General features: G+C 43.3%; 1 protein-coding gene across 2 annotated transcripts in view; it reads left to right on the top strand.

Annotated features, from left to right (window-relative positions):
* Positions 1-18231, top strand: part of arhgef39 (Rho guanine nucleotide exchange factor (GEF) 39) — a 59234-nt gene that overhangs the window by 29601 nt on the left and 11402 nt on the right. For both annotated transcript variants that reach the window (XM_078242682.1, XM_078242681.1), the window contains exons 7-9: positions 4844-4972; positions 10458-10687; positions 16492-16580. In XM_078242682.1, the coding sequence (XP_078098808.1) occupies positions 4844-4972; positions 10458-10687; positions 16492-16580 (448 nt within the window). The remainder of the gene's footprint in view (positions 1-4843; positions 4973-10457; positions 10688-16491; positions 16581-18231) is intronic.

Genomic DNA, 18231 nt, shown 5'->3' with positions numbered 1-18231 from the left:
AATATGGAAAAGAAAAACTGAACTTAAAGTTGGTACAGCCTTTATATATAATACTTTTATTGCAATTCCTTCACTTACTTTACAATCCATTACTGAACAATAGGGCTGAACGATTAATTGCATTTGCGATGATATCGCGATATGTTAAGACGCGATTTCCTAATCGCAAAGGCTGTGATTTGGTCACGTGACTCGCAAGAGCAAATCAGTCTGCACCCGCAGAGAAAGCATCAACTTAGCACGCTAACGCTACGCCGTACCTTGAGCAGATTTCTGTCATTCAAACAACTCTGAGTTGTAGTTTAGAACTTTTACAGCCATTTTAATAAAATGAAGGGTTTTATTCAGGCTTGAGTCCATACATGCAGTTAATGGATACAGGCACGCAGAACTGAAGGCTCGGTTAGCAACCATTAGCTCTGATTAACGGTTAGCTCAAGCTAGCTAGCTCTGTTACAAATCTATGGAGTGGAGGAGAGGGGTAACAACCAGACTGATAAATGACGTTCGGGGAGCTTTCACAGCAGCGTGGCTGCGATGTTTCAACAGTTTAATTAGTACAGTTAATCCAAGACCAGCAGCAGCATGCTACTGCTAACGTAACGATAGCCTCTCTGTCTCTGAGTGGGAGTGCAACGTTGACGCTGTCATGCACACGGCACGCAACTTCACGAGGGGGGGGGGGGGCTGGAGGCAGCTCCTCTGTGTGCACTGTAAAAAAAATACACCTTTGTATATACTGTATATACTATATTTTTACTTATTTAACTGTCTAGTTCAAAGACAGTATTTAAAATGTGCAATCAACTAAATAATGTAAATACTACTAAGTGTGGTAAAGCCACGTTTGTTTTTATATTTCTGCAATCTGCCCTTTAGTTTGTGTGATTAGTTTCTGACTTTCATATGAATGTTTCCACCAGGCGGTCAGTGCTCAGTATACTACTGGGACTGAAGGAGTTAAACAAAAGATGATATTCATATAAATTCATGCATCATCACATCCAGGCCTGGCCTCCAGGAAAGAACAGTTAGTTTAATCTATCTAGTCTTGTATTGTTCATACTATACAATGATTTATTGCTTGTCTTTGTTGAATAATATAGAAGACAAAGAGCTTAAAAAATAATCGCATATTGAATTGCAATATTTTTGAAAAAAATCGTTCAGCCCTACTGTACGATGCAGTACAATTTTCATATCCTTGTTGATATATTTGAACATATCTGTGCAATCCACCCAGTGCTAATAATAATAATAATAATAATAATAATAATAATAATAATAATAAAATGACAAAAGCACCCCTCATAGCTAAAGAAAAATGTACATAAATAAAGTAAAGAAGCATATCTATGTATAAGCATATACACATACATCTGCACCTCTATCCACTTCTAAACATACATCTATACATATATACATTCATACACTTGACTACAACTGCTGGAATGTGAACACTGACTCAGCGATTCCATGTCATCTTTGATTTCTTCCAGTAATATTGCATGGCTGCTTAATCTGTAACCCTTAATGATTCCGTGTTCACTCAACTGAAAAAGTGTGATCCTTGTGGCAAAAATCCTTTTCAGCTCGACTCCTTGGCCTATGTCTCCATCTTGCTCGGAGTACTGCTGCCATTTCACCAGGAGGCATGTGTAAGGAAATCCGCTTGCGGCTGGTTTACACCTGCTTTTAAGAGGCGGAGAATTTTCACCGCATAATAGAGGCGCACTGTCACAGGCGTTTTTTGTACATACCGTGGAATACATAATTAGGCGCACTTTACGCCTCACCTCCCATGTCTTTAGGGGAAACTCCCACTTTCCCCTTGACCCTCCCGTGAATGCAAATCCATGACACGGTAAAGCACAATTTGCCATTTTCAGTTCCCGCGACCTCAGTACGGCCTGTTTGTCTGTTTGACAATAAAGTTGTATCGTATACCCCGCCATGCTATTACGCGCACGTTGCGAAACAAATACGCCTGAAGTGGGCGCAAAAGCGTTAGTACATCTGGCTCAGAGTGAGACGCCTCCTCTCTTGCGGATCACATCACGTCAATTTCATGAGTCACGCGCTCCTTATTATAGTCAGTATTCTCCACAGGTTGAGGATTTACTTGTGGTGGTGTGTGGCGCGGGATGTGACAGGCTGGGTTCAGTAATAAACTAGTCAAACAAAGGTTTATGAACTAATTATTGGAAGAAAAAAAGACTAGATAACAAGATAATTTAGAAAGAAATAACTATTTACATATTAAACAAACCACTAGTGTAGCTGTGCTTTGTCAACTAAATCTGATGGTTTGTCAAATAACTTGTATGGTTCAGCAGATAAAATACCTGATTAACGTTACCCAGAGCTAAAATGTTCTTTTAACAACTCAACCTTTAAACCATGCTATGATCCATACAGCAAGTTACATGTTATTATAAATCTCAACCCTGTGTGCACCTCCTTACTCCTGTTAAATATCCAAAGTTAATTCTTGTTCATTTAGTTTGTTAGATCATTGTTAGGTTTTTTTTAATCCGTGTTTTGGGGATGCTAATAACGTCATTCAAATAACTGGATTGTAGTTTCAAACTTTTACAGCAAACTTAATAAAATGTTGGGTTTTATTTGGGCTTGAGTCCATAAATAAAGTGAATGGGTACGGGCACGGAGAGAACAGCTCGGTTAGCAACAATTAGCAACGATTAGCTCCGGTTAGCAGTTAGCTCCAGTTAACTCCAAATATAGATCAGCCCAAGCGGACACACTGCCACGGAGAGGGGTAACAACCAGACTATGTAAATGATGTACGGGGAGCTTTCACAGCGGTGTGGCCGTGGCGTTTTTACAGTTTATCAGTACAGGTAATCCCACGGGAAGCCACAACGCCAAAACCAGCGTGCTACAATAGAGGATCTTTGCTACTACCAACGTTCTACTAACGTGAGCCTGGCGCTGAGCCCAAGGTGAATGCTTGACGCTGTGACATGCACGCGGCACGTGAGTTCACGAGGGGGAGGGGCTGGAGGCCGCTGGTCTGTGTACTGTAAAATTACATTGAGGATTGGGGAAAAAATGTGTTTTATCTACCTGGGCGGGTATCAATCTACCTTGGCGGGGCGCCCAAATATAACCTATGTATGGGAAACACTGATAAATGATCAGATCTACAGTCCATAATATAACATATTATACATACAAATACAAATTATTTAGGCTTAGCAACTTAATACAAACAAGATGTGTCAGATTAAAAAGGCTACAGCAGTTATTTCAAGGTTTCAGATGCATATTGAATCAACATTTAAGTAAATATAATCGGATCAGACCCGGTTTGAGTATTCTGAACGTACACGTGTGTGTGTGTGTGTGTGTGTGTGCACCACCCATCCATCCATCCATCTATGCATCCATCAATCATCCACCCACCTATCCATCCATCCAACCATGCATCCACCCACCCATCCATCCATCCATCCATTCTTACATCCATCCATCCATGCATCCATCCATCCATCCACCCACCCATCCATCCATCCATTCTTACATCCATCCATCCATCCACCCATGCATCCATCCACCCATGCATCCATCCATCCATCCATGCATCCATCCATCCATCCATCCACCCACCCACCCATCCATCCATCCATCCAGCAGGGTGTTGTACAGGAGCTGAGGTGATGATGATGATGATGTGATGTCGTGGGAATAGTTGATTTAACCAAATGATCTGTGCCTATTGGGTGCTGCTGTTTTTTTTTCATACAGTTACAGACTGACAGCTCAGCTGATTTGCAAAAAGGCAATGGATTATGGGCTACAAGGGCCACTGTGGTGGAGACCAGCATCCCTCTAATTAATATGGCGGTGCTTAGACGTCCCTACACACACATTCAAAGCCAGCACACAGCCCAGCCTGAGTCACTCAGCAGCCCATCAGGCCCAATCAGGACTGTTTGGAGATTTTAATTTTCACAGCTAAGTTCTCTGCAAGAGCTCGCAGATGAAATCAAGCAATGTCAGGCTGCGATGCTAAATGTGCCCCTAAAAAAAAGATTCCAACTGCTTCAGTGGTCCTCGTCTCTGTACCTGTGTAGCATTTGACTTTGGTGTATTACCACATTCGCTCACATTTGTTAGTATTATTAAAAAAAAAAAAAAAGAAGTGAATATTGGCCAAAATATGATAATTACATCTTATTAAATGCTCAAATATCAATCGGCATTCGACTCCAGAATCCATCAGTGGTAGTCAACACAGTTTATTTTGCTGCTTACAGCCGTGGTTGGAGGCTTTAGGTTTTCAGGTTCCCCGTCCGCCTGTACCATTCTTGTGAACGCGATATTGACCCCCCCCCCCCCGAAAGGAATCTCCCACTTGGACTCAAGGATGAACTGGTCAAAGGTCACTGTGCCTTCACAAAACACATAACTTTATTATATTTCACACACGTCTAAAGGATCAAATGATGACGTGATGACGTTTTATATCCAAAAGAATCAGGATTACCATGCATTCTGTAATAATAATGTCTCAGATATTAGTACGTTTACTGGAAAATCTATTTAAATTGTCTAGAGGTAATGTAATCCAACAGGAGTATCTGCTTTTGGCTAATTGAATTTTAAGTTATTCAATATTTTTATGAAAATATATTATTATAAAATACCTGACAACTCAAGGTACTTAATTAGTTAATTGGTATTGAAAATTAAAAAAAAATTAAAAAACGGTACCCAGCCCTAACCCAGAGATATTATTTTAGTACTCAGGAAGGATTTCATCTGGGAATGTCCTCACATGTACGGTACAACAAATGTTTGTGTGTGTGTTTCCTTAAAGGGGCGGTGAGTGCAGTGTGCGACGTCTCCCAGCGTATCCAGGACAACGCCCGGTGCCATGAGAACCACCTGCAGCTTTGCCGGGTGCAGAAACTGCTGAAAGGGCGAAAGACGAAGGTGTCGGCCGCAGGTTAGCGCCTCTGATCACATATTCCTCCCCCCCCCCCCAGGAACCAGATCCTCTCCACCTCTTTCTGCATCTATTTCTCCGTGTCCTTTGAGACACGTCGGGGTGGAGGGGGCGAGCAAGAGAAGTATAGATAAACTAAAAGGGAAACGAGTTAAGTATGGAGACATGGATTGCTTTAATCAGTGGAATTCATTGGACTTTCTGCAGGAAACCTCACACTATATTAATGGGGCATTGCTAACTGTTTCCCCTTCATCCTGCCTTCCTTCTCACTTCGTTTGTTCCCCTCTTCCATTGTGGTTCTATACTTGTGGAGCGGTGGCCCTTTTCTTCCTGCCACTCCCCCTCCTGTTGTTTGTCTGGCCTCCTCGTTGCTCCACTCGCCCTGCCAATCTCCCCCAGGACCAATTAGAGCCCAGCCTCATCTTGTGGACCAGCAGATAAAAAGGAAGCCAAACTGTGTGTGTGTGTGTGTGTGTGTGTGTGTGTGTGTGTGTGTGTGTGTGTGTGTGTGTGTGTGCGCGCGTGCACGACGAGTGTGTGTTTTTCGCTTGGATATGCAGGCTTTTTTTCTGTGTGCGTTTCCGGATGTGTTGGTGTAGGCTGGGAGCGAGCGCCGAATAGCAGCTCATCTCTCTAATGCCGATGTGGGAAGTTTCAAAAGCTTCCTCTCATCCAAGTTCTCAGGCCCTCGCAACTCCGCCGGCTTCCTTTCCAGCTAATAAAGCTCCGGTCCCACCAGGCAGACTTCAGAGCAGCAGCAGCAGCACCCCGCCCCGCAACCCCACGCCGACCCGTTCTCCCTCCTCCCCACCAACACCACCTCTAATGTGGGTAAAAGAGAAGCGCTCTGCCTTTTACAGATGAGAACCGCCGGAGCCCCTCAAACATATTAAGTAGCTCTGTAGGAGATGAGGGGGTGCGATTGTGAGACACAAAGGCTGAATCAATGGGACATCGATACATACAGCAGACAGGCAGCCTGTTTCCCTGGGAGGTCGCCTGCCTCTTCCTTTTTCCAAATTCTTTCCCTTTATGTTCCTGACTCTTGCACCTAATTGTGTTACGAATTTGTCTGTTTTCTCCTCAGGTGTCTTAAAGTCAATCAGACTACCTCATTAAATTAAGCCTTAGCGTTTAAAACAAACTTAAAGAGAAGCAGAAATGATTGAATGTCTCCTTTGAAAATGCTCCTAAACAGATCCATCAAATATGCTTGTTTTGTCATCTCCTTATTAGTGCTGAAACATTTAGACAATTTATCAATTAATCCACAGCAAATTAGCTGACAGCAATTTTGCCCAATGAAAAATCCTTTCAGTCAGTCATCAAGCAAAAACACCAACCATTCTCTGGTTCCAGCTTCTCCAATAGGAGCATTTGTCGCTTTCCCCTGATTTAATATACTGTATGTGTGTGTGTGTGTGTGTGTATATATATATATATATATATATATATATATATATATATATATATTTTGTGTGTGTGTATATCTCCCTGTCAGTCGATTCCATACATCTAGATTCAAAAACCAGACAGATACATCACTACAATGCATGCACGTCACTTTCTTAAATAACAGTAACAAGGTTTGGGTTGCCACCTGCATCATTTATGATATTGCATCCTATTTTCCTGACTGCAAATGCAATGTAAAGATGTCAGGCCCACATTTCATAGAGGATTTCTTAAAAGTACAGAAAAAAACACACACACACACACACATATGTCAAATGATGTGAGTGGATTTGGAGTCTTGTTGTGTTTCTCGGATATCATCGGTTCAGCCCTACAATAGATGGATTTATTGATGATGAAAAAAATCAATCCGTTGTTGAAGCTGTAGTCTGATTCATTTCTCTATACTAAGTTAGTAGCTTTTATCATCAATATCTTAAAAATTCTAAGTTCCGCTGGACTCTGACGTCCAGTAAAATGCCTCCAGTAAACAAAGTGAAAGAAGCCTGTTGACTCTCCAACCTGAGGCTCATTGTGCCACAGCAGCTGCCCTTTGCCTCTGGTATCCCTCTGGCCCCGAACACATCAGGGGGAACAGGGCCCTTTGTAGTATCTTTATTTGCTGCCCCACCTGGTCCAGCCCAACAGACTTTGTAGTAGAGCAGAGGTGCTCTTTGACAAGGGAAGCTGAAAGGCCTGGACACGGAGAGGAGTGCTTGGCACTTCCTGCTCTTTGAACCTGCTGCTGCCTCAAAGCACTGTGGATGGTCCGATGTAGGCAGGGGGTCTACACAGAGCATCACCACCCTCTCGGACTCCTCACCTTTGTCTATCAGGGGGGCTGACAGGGGGCATCTGCTACAACTTTGAAGGTTAGGGAAACTAGTTTGCTTCTAAAAGGAGCACTGGATTTAGGTTTAATTCATTCTTAAAACATGTAGTCCTTCTTGTTCTTTATTGTTTCAACAGATAGTAGCTGTCTGGCATTAATACACGTTCCCATTGCATTAAGTGCCACTCTAAAGTGAAAGTACAGGACTGGCTGTGCAGGTGAAGACCTTTCGCACACACCTCCTGGTCAGACGGAGTTTGAAGTGTGACGGAGCTGAGGGAGATCCCAGCATGTCTGCAGAATCACTGCACCTGTCTGACTGACTGGAATGCATCAGTTTCTGTTACGTGAGCAAATCCTTTCAGTCATCAAGCAAAAACACCAACCATTCTCTGGTTCCAGCTTCTCCAATAGGAGCATTTGTCGCTTTCCCCTGATTTAATATACTGTATGTGTGTTACTGCCCATGCCCATTACTGCCCATGCATTAATGATGCTACAGTATGTATTTATTCAAAGCCAACTGCAATGTGTGTATGCTGCAGCATACTGTACATATCTCGTCTTGAAGACTTTAAACAGCAACCACGTTAGCTTTACGTGTTTCCTAAAGAGTCCTCCTTATCTAACTTACAAGCAGGAGCACACATCTTGTCCTGCATCTTAGCTTGTTCACTGGGAAAAGTGCACTGCTAATGTCAGGTTACATGCTGGAGAGCTGATTAGCTGCTCAGCTGCAGCATGTAAATGTACCTGCAAATGTCACTTGTCAAGGCGTCCCATTGTCATACCTTAAACCTCCTAAACTCATTACATTCAACTTAATGAGTCGTCTTTTCTCTGCAGTTATAAGGCCATGAAACGCATTTGTAACAGAGAATGGGCCTGTCCTGTAACATGTCTGTTACTACAAGCATAAAGCCGCGTTCAGACAGCCTGCGTTGGGCGTTCGACGGTCCGGCAAAAACGAAGAACGAAAAAAGAGTTGAGACAGACTCAACTTTTGGAGAAACGCAACCCAGCGTCACGTGTGAAAGTCTTGTACAGGAAACGGTAACATCACAAGAAAGAAAGAAAGAAAGATTTAAAACACCAAACACAAGCACTAAACTGCCCGGGAGTTTATGGGACAGCTGACTGTTTCCTGCAACAAAAAAGCACTCGCTGTGTCTCGCTCCTCTCTAGTCTCTCTCTCTCCTGTGAAATGAAGCTGCCTTCAAGTGCACTCAGAAATGTCAAAATCTATAAACAATCAGACGAAAAACCGGTAATTGTGAGTCCACGTGTGCTTTGTTGGGGGGGGGCGTTAAATAACACAACAGGACGTCACAGAAAATGGTCCGTTTCATATACATCCCCCCCACCCTGCTGCAAACCACCGGGTGACTTTTCTTGGTATGAATGCCCACTAAGAGAGAGAGCTGAGGGTGCAGGTGATCTGGTTCATGAGGACATTTCCACTACACTTGTCCTGAAGTGTTGACATGACAGATCTGACTGTGGTTATTGTAACAACACATTCAAATGACTGCTTGCTCTGTTGTCTTTACAGGGACGTAGAAGACTCAAGCGGGGTCTCATTTTTATTTTTAATATTTAATGGAACGATCACAACCACAGCTCCAATCTCCACACAACACCTGAGAGAGTCACAGCGTGTTCCTTGACTGTTCCGTTTGAGACCCATGGCATTTTAAAAGCAATTTGACCCCTGCCTGGCCCCGCCACTTAATCTCAGTGGGCTCGTCTGTAGCTGGAAAAGTCCTCTCTGAGCCCCAGAGGCACAGCTCCGGCCACTCAGGCTAGCTGCAATCACAGGCTACTGGCTGGGCCAATTACCAAAGCAGCCTGGACCCAGGCTGAATTCTCATCTTATCTATCCAAATGTCAGCCTCTTGCTTATTAGCTATCATCATGCTGCTGTCAATCACGGTGAAAGAGATGAGAGCTTTCCTCACAGGCCTACCTCCTCCTGAGTCTGTCTTAGATTCACTTTTTAATTCACCATGGCTGAGTTACTCCCATTGTTTTCATTCTCTGCAGTTCTGCAATTTGATGTTGAGCATTATTACACTCTTATTACACACACTGTGACGTTGGTTGAGCTGCATTGGTGCTCAATCTGAATGCCTGGTATGTAGGTTTGCGATTCAGTAGTGTTTGTTTGAATCCAAATTCAGTATTTAATCCATTTATTGAATCGGAATCCTTCTGAATCCCTTATCGAATTTCAATCCGGTTCAGCCTTCGACATTGGCAAGTACCTTCAATTAAAAAAATACCCCAAACTCAAAGATCTCTAATGTTGACAGCCTGTGGCTAAAGCATGGAAATAAGATGAGCAGCACAATGGCATTTTACAAATCAGGACATGGAGTATTCACTCCAACATACTAACGCACAAACACGACACAGCAAGCTGGATCTTTTCCTCCAGAGGAGCTGCCGTTCTTTTTTCCTTTCACTGTGTGGACTGGGAATCTGCAAATGAATTGTCCATTGGGATTGATAAAGTGTCTGAATCTGACTCTTTTGTGCTGTTGACCAGACAGCAGCCATTATGGGATTAATGTCAACCAGCTACAGCGTTCATTAGTCGCTGGTTATGTGCAATGGTTAGCCCTGACTCAAAATGAGAAGCCTGCTAATGTTACCAGAATGACATGCACAGTTCTCTTTGCTAATAAAAACAAGCCTGGGGAGAGAAAAACAAATGAATATAGCTGTTAACTCCAGAGGTTAACTACTCCAACCCAGATCCAGATCTACAATAGAGCCCAACCTAACCAATTTTTTTTTTGCGAGGATTTGTACCAAACAAAGATTTTTTTTCTTCAGTCTGTAGGATACGATTTGTTGGCCAGGACGTCTCTGCAGCACCACAATACTTCATTCAGAAGATTGAGATTTGGATATTGCACTAGGTCATATTGCAATTTTGATGAAATTGCGATTAATTGTGCAGCCCTAATCAGCAGAACAGTTTGGATTTGGGATGTTGTGGGAAATGTAAAGAGCATTTCTGCAAACTGCTCAGGAGACAGTGTAAGAGAAGTGAAACATGCCTTTGTTCTGTCCAGTTATGTACAGTGTTGTGTATGGACCTCCAGCTGTAGTGTTAAGTGTGTGAGATGACTGATCTCACACATCTGTGTGTGTGTGTGTGTGTGTGTGTGTGTGTGCGTGTGTGCGTAGGGCGGTGGTACATCCGGGAGGGCTGGCTGAAGGTGGTTCCTCCTAAAGGTGCAGACGTTCAGCCCAAGATGTTCTTCCTCTTCTCTGACATGCTGCTGCAGGCCAAGCGCTGCGGCCCGCTGCGTCTGTCCAGCGGAGACAGGTTTTCGGGCCAGCGCGCCTACCCCCTGCAGGACTGCACCGTGGAGAAGGTGTTTGGCCACACCCGGAGCCAGGGAGGCCTGCTCAGCGTGAGTACTTCTCCGGTCAGGGATCAGGGAGCTTCTGGGATATTGGCTTAGATAGTGTTCAGCTCAAGTCGCAGTGGAAAGAAGGGGAGAAAATATTAGACTACTTACTGACTCCTAAGAACAAAAACAGCAGGGAACATACAATTCTAGCATTCATCATCTAAACTATAATCTGTTTTTTGTTTTTTTTACATAGAATGAGGACTGTGTTTTGTCCTGCATCTCTTTCTATTCCAGTCACCAATAACTTTCAGTACATGTGCCATGTACGTATTGTATTACAGTAGACCTATGCAGTGTATACTTTAGAATATAATGGATATAATGGAACTCTTGTCCCATCAGGGCAGGGAATAAGTCTTTGTCTCTCCAATAATGCACCCAACCTAAACAGAAAACCCTCAGTAAAATCTCCTAGCCTGAGGATATGTTGGTGTTTTTTGTTTTTATAATTAGTTTTATTATAGATTTTCCATGACAAACACATGGAACACAGAACGGGCAAGCAGACAGTACCAAGGCCAAAACCCTTTTTTAGATTATTATACTGATAGCACATGATACAAAGCATACTATGGGCCCTATCTTGCACCCAGCGCAAGCCGTAATTGGCCGTAATTTAGAGTGTGCACACTGCGCATACACGTTGCTTCTCTCATCTACACGGACCCAGCAGTTTCCATTTTTGCAAACCATACATAAATACAAGTAAAAAATATGACCTTGTTATACACATTTCCATGAATCATGGATGTGTTGATGACATAAATGAGGAAATATTAGAGGACTTAAGGAGATGTGATGTTGAACTGCGTGTGCTGATGCCACTTAACCCAAATGCCCCAGCAGCAGCACGGGAGAGGAGAGACAGAAGAGCTGCATCGTCTAACGTTAGACTACATTGGAAAAATATCACCATGCATTCATAACCTCGTGATTCAGTGAGAGTGAGCCCAAAACATCGGAAAGTATGTTTTTGTGACATTTCTTTATTTACATTTTGACAAAAAGAAAAATCCATAGCAAACGTCGGTCTCCTCAGCTGTAAGCCGCTCCTGGCGTGCACCCATGGATGTATGAAGAGCGTGCGCCTAGCAAATCCGCCATTATAATAGCAAACCGCCATGGAACAAGCGCGCCTGCTTTTAAAGGGAATGTGAGATAACGCTCTGATTGGTTTATTGCACGTTACGCCCAAACCACACCTATGAGTAATGTAGCTACTTCAGACCAACCCATTTTAGATTTGCGTCAGACGCAAGACTCATTTATCCCGCCGGTATAATAGCAACAGCACCCGAGATCCGCCCACAAAGCTACTTGCGTTTCATATCGTTAAAATAGGGCCCAAGATGTACTATGGTTGTCATAATTAACGCTAACGCAGATTCCTTTTAAATCCAGCACGTTCTGTGATTTGGCTCCGTAGTTTGGGAGATCAGGAAGCTGCAGCAGTAACGTTGGGGACAGTGTTGCCCACTTGGTCACTTTCTCGCTTGATTTAGCGACTTTTCAGGCCCTCTCAGCAAATTATTATAAATATATTTCTATTGTAGTTCATTCCTATGCACACAGTCCACAGATCATGGGTTAAACACTAAACAGAGCTTCTCTCTGTCAGCGCCCTTAAAGACAAATCTTGCTTAAACAGTCTAACAACAATAAACTAGAAAGTCTTTTAGTTACAACACACAATTAATTGCAATTACAAATTTGACTCGATTGACAGCCGTGTGTGTGTGTGTGTGTGTGTGTGTGTGTGTGTGTGGGCGCTTGTTTAACTATATTCGTGGGGTCCACAAACCTGTGTGTCAGAGTCAGGTGACCATACCAGGTTGATGGCTCTCACTGAGCTCTGTCTGTTTGTTGTGTAACTGTAGAGAAACTGTGAAAAGTTGAATATGCTCTGCGTGTTTGTCGGGCAGCAGGTGGCGAGACATCTGTTCATTGATTTGTATGTACACATGAGTGCGTCCTTAGCAGAGGCATTATTTAATTTCCACTTTTGATTTGTCTTTCTTCTGGCCGTGATGCCTGCTGTTGTATAATCCGCCACGCAGAGGTTCCCTGAATGGCTTCCAGCCTCACTGAATGGAAATGGCATTTAGTTGTGCTCGTCAGGGAAGACCTGTGTTCTCCCTAATCACTCCAACCCCTTGTTGAAGTAGCCCAAAAGTTGCACTTTGAATGTGTTTCTGCTCTCCGTCTGATCCGTCTCTCAGCGCTCCCCACAGCTGCTTGCTGACAAATAGTGTCTAAATGATGTAGGTGCTGTCATAAAACATTCAAAGGAAGGAGTCACGCGTCATTGAGTGAGTACCCAAAGCCTTTCTGCTGCGAGTCTTTAATGCCAGCGCTGCACGCTATCAATATTCATTTCAGCAGATAGAGCTATGTTGCGCCGCTAATGTGATGCACAGCAGCTATGCAGAGCCTGGCGACTCCGCGTCTGCTCCCAAATGTTAAAGCTGGGTTCACACAGCAGCAGTCGCACACAGTCAGTGATCTAATAACGCCACAAACTGATTGTTAACGTATTAAGTAACTAATAAACCTACCACATTGAAGAACCTGGGACCCAGTAAATGTTTGATGTGTCTTACCTTTTAGCTGTTGGTCAGAGTAACTAAGAGTCATTTCAAATAGGCTGCACTTTATGACTATTAACCTGTAGTCTATTTATTTTTTTAAGCATTTAGTCTTATCAAATGTCAAAAAGTGAAAAGCCACCTTCTAACGACCTAAGGTGACATCTAGGGATGTCTTGGTATGTCCGAAACCTAAAGACGTTCCCTTTACTTTCTATAAAAACAGAGATCACATTTGAGAAGATGAGTATTTGCCGTATGTGCTTGACAACTGTTATCATTTTACAAATTATGAAAATTGTTGCCAATTCAATTTCTGTCTATCAACCCAATAATTGCTGAACTGCTTGTGTCAGCTCTAATTTTTTTAAACACGTTGGGATACGGTGAGTTGTGACACTGAATGATTCAAACAATAAGTAGATAGAAGGGATCGTAAAAACAGAATACTGTTGCAGCCATCAGTGGCGTTTAAGAACAGTTTTGTTTTCTTGATCCCTTAAAAATGAAAACACAGTTCAATTCCAGTTTACCCTCTGAGCAGACGTTTAATGCCAGTGTTGATACTTGACAGCATTCAGTAGTACACAGTACCTTTACTTGAAGGTATTGTGATTAAATTATTATTATTATTATTGTTATTGTTGAGATTTTATTAACAGTCAGTGTAAAATTCTGACTGTATATATGTTGTGAGAGTGTAGCACAAACAGATCAGAGGGTGAATTCAGGTAATCCTCGTGTGTGTGTTTGAGTGAGTGAGTGGGGGTGTGTGTGTTTGAGTGGGGGGGTGTGTGTGTATATGTGTGTGTGTGTGTGTGTGTGTGTGTGTGTGTGTGTGTGTGTGTGTGTGAGAGTGTGTTCGTGTCTGTGAGGGTGCGTGTGTGTGCGCGTGGGAGTGTGTGTAACAGAATCTTCTGAGTTGCTGGATCAGATTAGGCTGCAGATCCATCTCTTCCGGCCCTCCAGTAAATACATCTTCCTCAAGCCTGTCGCTGCTCTCCGCCAGCACGCAGCGCCGTTATCTAATGGCAGAAATGGCATTTCGTTAGCCTCTTATCCCACCGAGGCCCAAATGCATACTCAATAGCATTACTTGTAATTTCTCATAAGGACACATTATTGATCCCGGGCCCCTACCTGAGCTCCAGGAAAAGGGCTGTCAGCACTCCAGGGCCCTCCTCATCCAGGGCCATGAAGAATTAAAGCCAAATTAAATTTGACAGCTGTAAATGCCATGGCAATCTATATGCAAAGTAAGGAATAGCTTTTATTAATATTTCCGGTGTGTGTGTGTGTTTTTTTTTCTTCTTTCTTTCTTGCTCACGTTTGTAGAGAGCTGGCTTTTATTTGTGGTTTTTCTCTTCATCTTGCGTCTTCTCCTCTCCCTCCGTCCACCGTGCTCCTTCTCTCCGCTCTCCGTCGGCAGTCTTCCTCCTGCTAATATCCCCTCGCTGCTTGAATATTTTCCCACATCCCTGACACATTCTCTTTGATGTATAAATAATCAAGCTAAATTATGTGCAGCGATGAGGCTCTGTGCCTCGCCGTTCTTATTATACAAAGTAATTTCTACCTAAGAGGGTCAGATTTCCTGACAAATCCCTAATTACCGCATTGCAATAGAAGTGGAATCTATTTGTGCATAAATCAACCGCCGTCCCCCAAGCGGCGAGGGCCTAATATCACGCGGCACTCAGTTTCGGCCCCACTCGCTGAACTCTGTAATTAGATAATACTTTTGATGATGGTACATTTGAAATCTTAATCTATTTAATGTATAATGAGACACTCCACCCCTCCCCACCCCCCCCCTTGTGTAAAAACACCATTATGTACGATGAGCTTTACACTCCTCTGTACCAGTGTGAGGTTTTGTCGAAACACACATTAAAATAATCGATATGTCACTTCTCAGCGAGCTAGCTGCCTGCACAGTGGCTGCAGCCGCAGGTAAATGGGAAAGGTCATTTAATATGGTGGAGGCCTAATTCTGATCCCCTGGAATAGCGTTCCCAGTGTAATTACGCTGCTCTAAAAGCCCCTTTTGTTTGGCCTCCAACTCCTTTTTGCTTTGTTTGACCAGTACAATTATGGCTGGCTTTAGCCATGTGAACGGGAGAGTTGATAATTACTGTTGACTTGGTGGAAGAGGAGGCTGTCACAGCTGCCTGTTAGGACACAGCGTTGTGTTCCCTGTTCATGTGACAAATCCTCCTACTTTACCTGCGTGCTCTGTTTTCTTTACCTTCACATTTCAGTGGTTTTAATGGCGCTGAAGGCCTGTGAAGAGCAGCAGGAGGTTTAGCTTCAGGAAGAGCTGGCAGGAAGGAGAGCTTTTTGCTTGCTTTGTTCTGCCCTCTACTGTTTTGACAGTGTTCCTGCAGTTTCAGCCCCGCTGTACTGTAGAGAGACTAACAGACAGTCCACCTACTAAAATAAAGCTGATAGATTTACAGTTTGTTATGGTTCCCATGCCTGGAATGCATCTTTCACATCACGGTGCTGGCCCTGAAGAATGACAAAATGTCCCCGAAAACTATCATTTGTCCCAGCAAAGTTTTGATCCATCTATCAAAGACTGAGTGACATTGCCACAATTTGGATTAATCCTCAAAATAAACAGTTGAAATCAGTCTATCTGGCTAATAAAGTCACACTATGTCTTGAGGGTGTCTTGAGTCCCTTTTCTCTCAGTCTTCTTAGCATAAACTTACAGATGGGTGGGGCATTGTTTTGATTTGACCAACTCTGATTCCAATTCCTTCCTTTCTATTCCGGTTCTTATAGATTTTCGATTCTGATTCTTTGAAGGGTGGAGTTGAAACGGGTCACACAACACATTTAATTTTTATTCAGTGTTGATTTACAGTATTACCGGGCTTTTTCAAAGTAAAATAAAGCCACACTAGAGCGCCCCTACCTGCGCTCCATGGCTGCAACACAACAAGCGCCTGGAAGTACGGTGGTCGCTACGGAAACCCAAACTTGCGCGTTTTAAATTTGGACCCAGTGATCAGATTCGAAACGATTCCAATAAAGAAGATTTTTTTTTTATTTTATTTTTTTAAACAATTCGAAGTTGGAACCGGTTCTCAATGCCTAATCCTACTTAAAGAGGCTTTAACATAAAGAAAACTGATTAGATCAATAGTCCTACAAAGCACCCGTACTGTCAACACACATTCTAACTCCTCTCCTCTCCTCCCCCTCCAGCTAACCTTCCCCAAGGCCAAACTCCTGCTGATGTCCTGCAACCAGGAGGAGCTCAATGACTGGTACCAGAGCCTGAGCTCCGCTGTCGGGTACACACACACACACACACACACACGCGCACACACACACACGCACGCACGCACACATACATACATACATACATACACATATATACACACACACACACACACACACAGACATACACGCACACACACACACACACAGACATAGACACACATACTCGCACACATACATACACACACACACACACACACACATATATATATATATATATATACACACACATATACACAGACACATATACACACACACAGACACACATATATACAGTGGTGTGAAAAAGTGTTTGCCCCTTCCTCATTTCCTGTTCCTTTGCATGTTTGTCACACTTAAGTGTTTCGGAACATCAAACCAATTTAAACAAAAGTCAAGGACAACACAAGTAAACACAAAATGCAATTTGTAAATGAAGGTGTTTATTATTAAAGGAGAAAAAAAATCCAAACCATCATGGCCCTGTGTGAAAAAAGTGATTGCCCCCCTTGTTAAAACATACTATAACTGTGGTTGTCCACACCTGAGTTCAATTTCTCTAGCCACACCCAGGCCTGATTATTGCCACACCTGTTCACAATCAAGGCATCACTTAAATAGGAGCTGCTTGACACAGTAAGGTCCACCAGAAGATCCTTAAAAGCTACACATCATGCCGAGACCCAAAGAAATTCAGGAACAATTGAGAAAGAAAGTAATTGAGATCTATCAGTCTGGAAAGGGTTATAAAGCCATTTCCAAAGCTTTGGGAATCCAGCGAACCACAGTGAGAGCCATTATCCACAAATGGCGAAGACATGGAACAGTGGTGAACCTTCCCAGGAGTGGCCGGCCGCCCAAAATTACCCCCAAGAGCGCAGCGACGACTCATCCAAGAGGTCACAAAAGACCCCACAACAACGTCCAAAGAACTGCAGGCCTCACTTGCCTCAGTTAAGGTCAGCGTTCATGCCTCCACCATCAGGAAAAGACTGGGCAAAAATGGCCTGCATGGCAGAGTTCCAAGGAGAAAACCACTGCTGAGCAAAAAGAACATCAAAGCTCGTCTCACTTTCTCCAGAACACATCTTGATGATCCCCAAGACTTTTGGGACAACATTCTGTGGACCGATGAGACAAAAGTGGAACTCTTTGGAAGGTGTGTGTCCAAGTATATCTGGCGTAGAAGGAACACTGCATTTCATAAAAAGAACATTATACCAACTGTAAAATATGGTGGTGGTAGTGTGATGGTCTGGGGCTGTTTTGCTGCTTCAGGACCTGGAAGACTTGCCGTGATAAAAGGAACTATGAATTCTGCTGTCTACCAAGAGATCCTGAAGGAGAATGTCCGACCATCTGTTCGTGTACTCAAGCTGAAACGAACTTGGGTTCTGCAGCAGGACAATGATCCTAAACACACCAGCAAGTCCACCACCGAATGGCTGAAGAAAAACAAAATGAAGACTTTGGAGTGGCCTAGCCAAAGTCCTGACCTGAATCCTATTGAGATGTTGTGGTATGACCTTAAAAAGGCCGTTCATGCTCGAAAACCCCTCTAATGTAACTGAATTAGGACAATTCTGCAAAGATGAGTGGGCCAAAATTCCTCCAGGACGCTGTAAAAGCCTCATTGCACGTTATCGCAAACGCTTGGTTGCAGTTGTTGCTGCTAAGGGTGGCCCA

Source organism: Sander vitreus, chromosome 23 (genome assembly GCF_031162955.1).
Source record: "Sander vitreus isolate 19-12246 chromosome 23, sanVit1, whole genome shotgun sequence".
Taxonomy (NCBI): Eukaryota; Metazoa; Chordata; class Actinopteri; order Perciformes; family Percidae; genus Sander; species Sander vitreus.
Note: the sequence above shows the minus strand (reverse complement) of the source record. Positions and strands in the feature narration are given on the sequence as shown.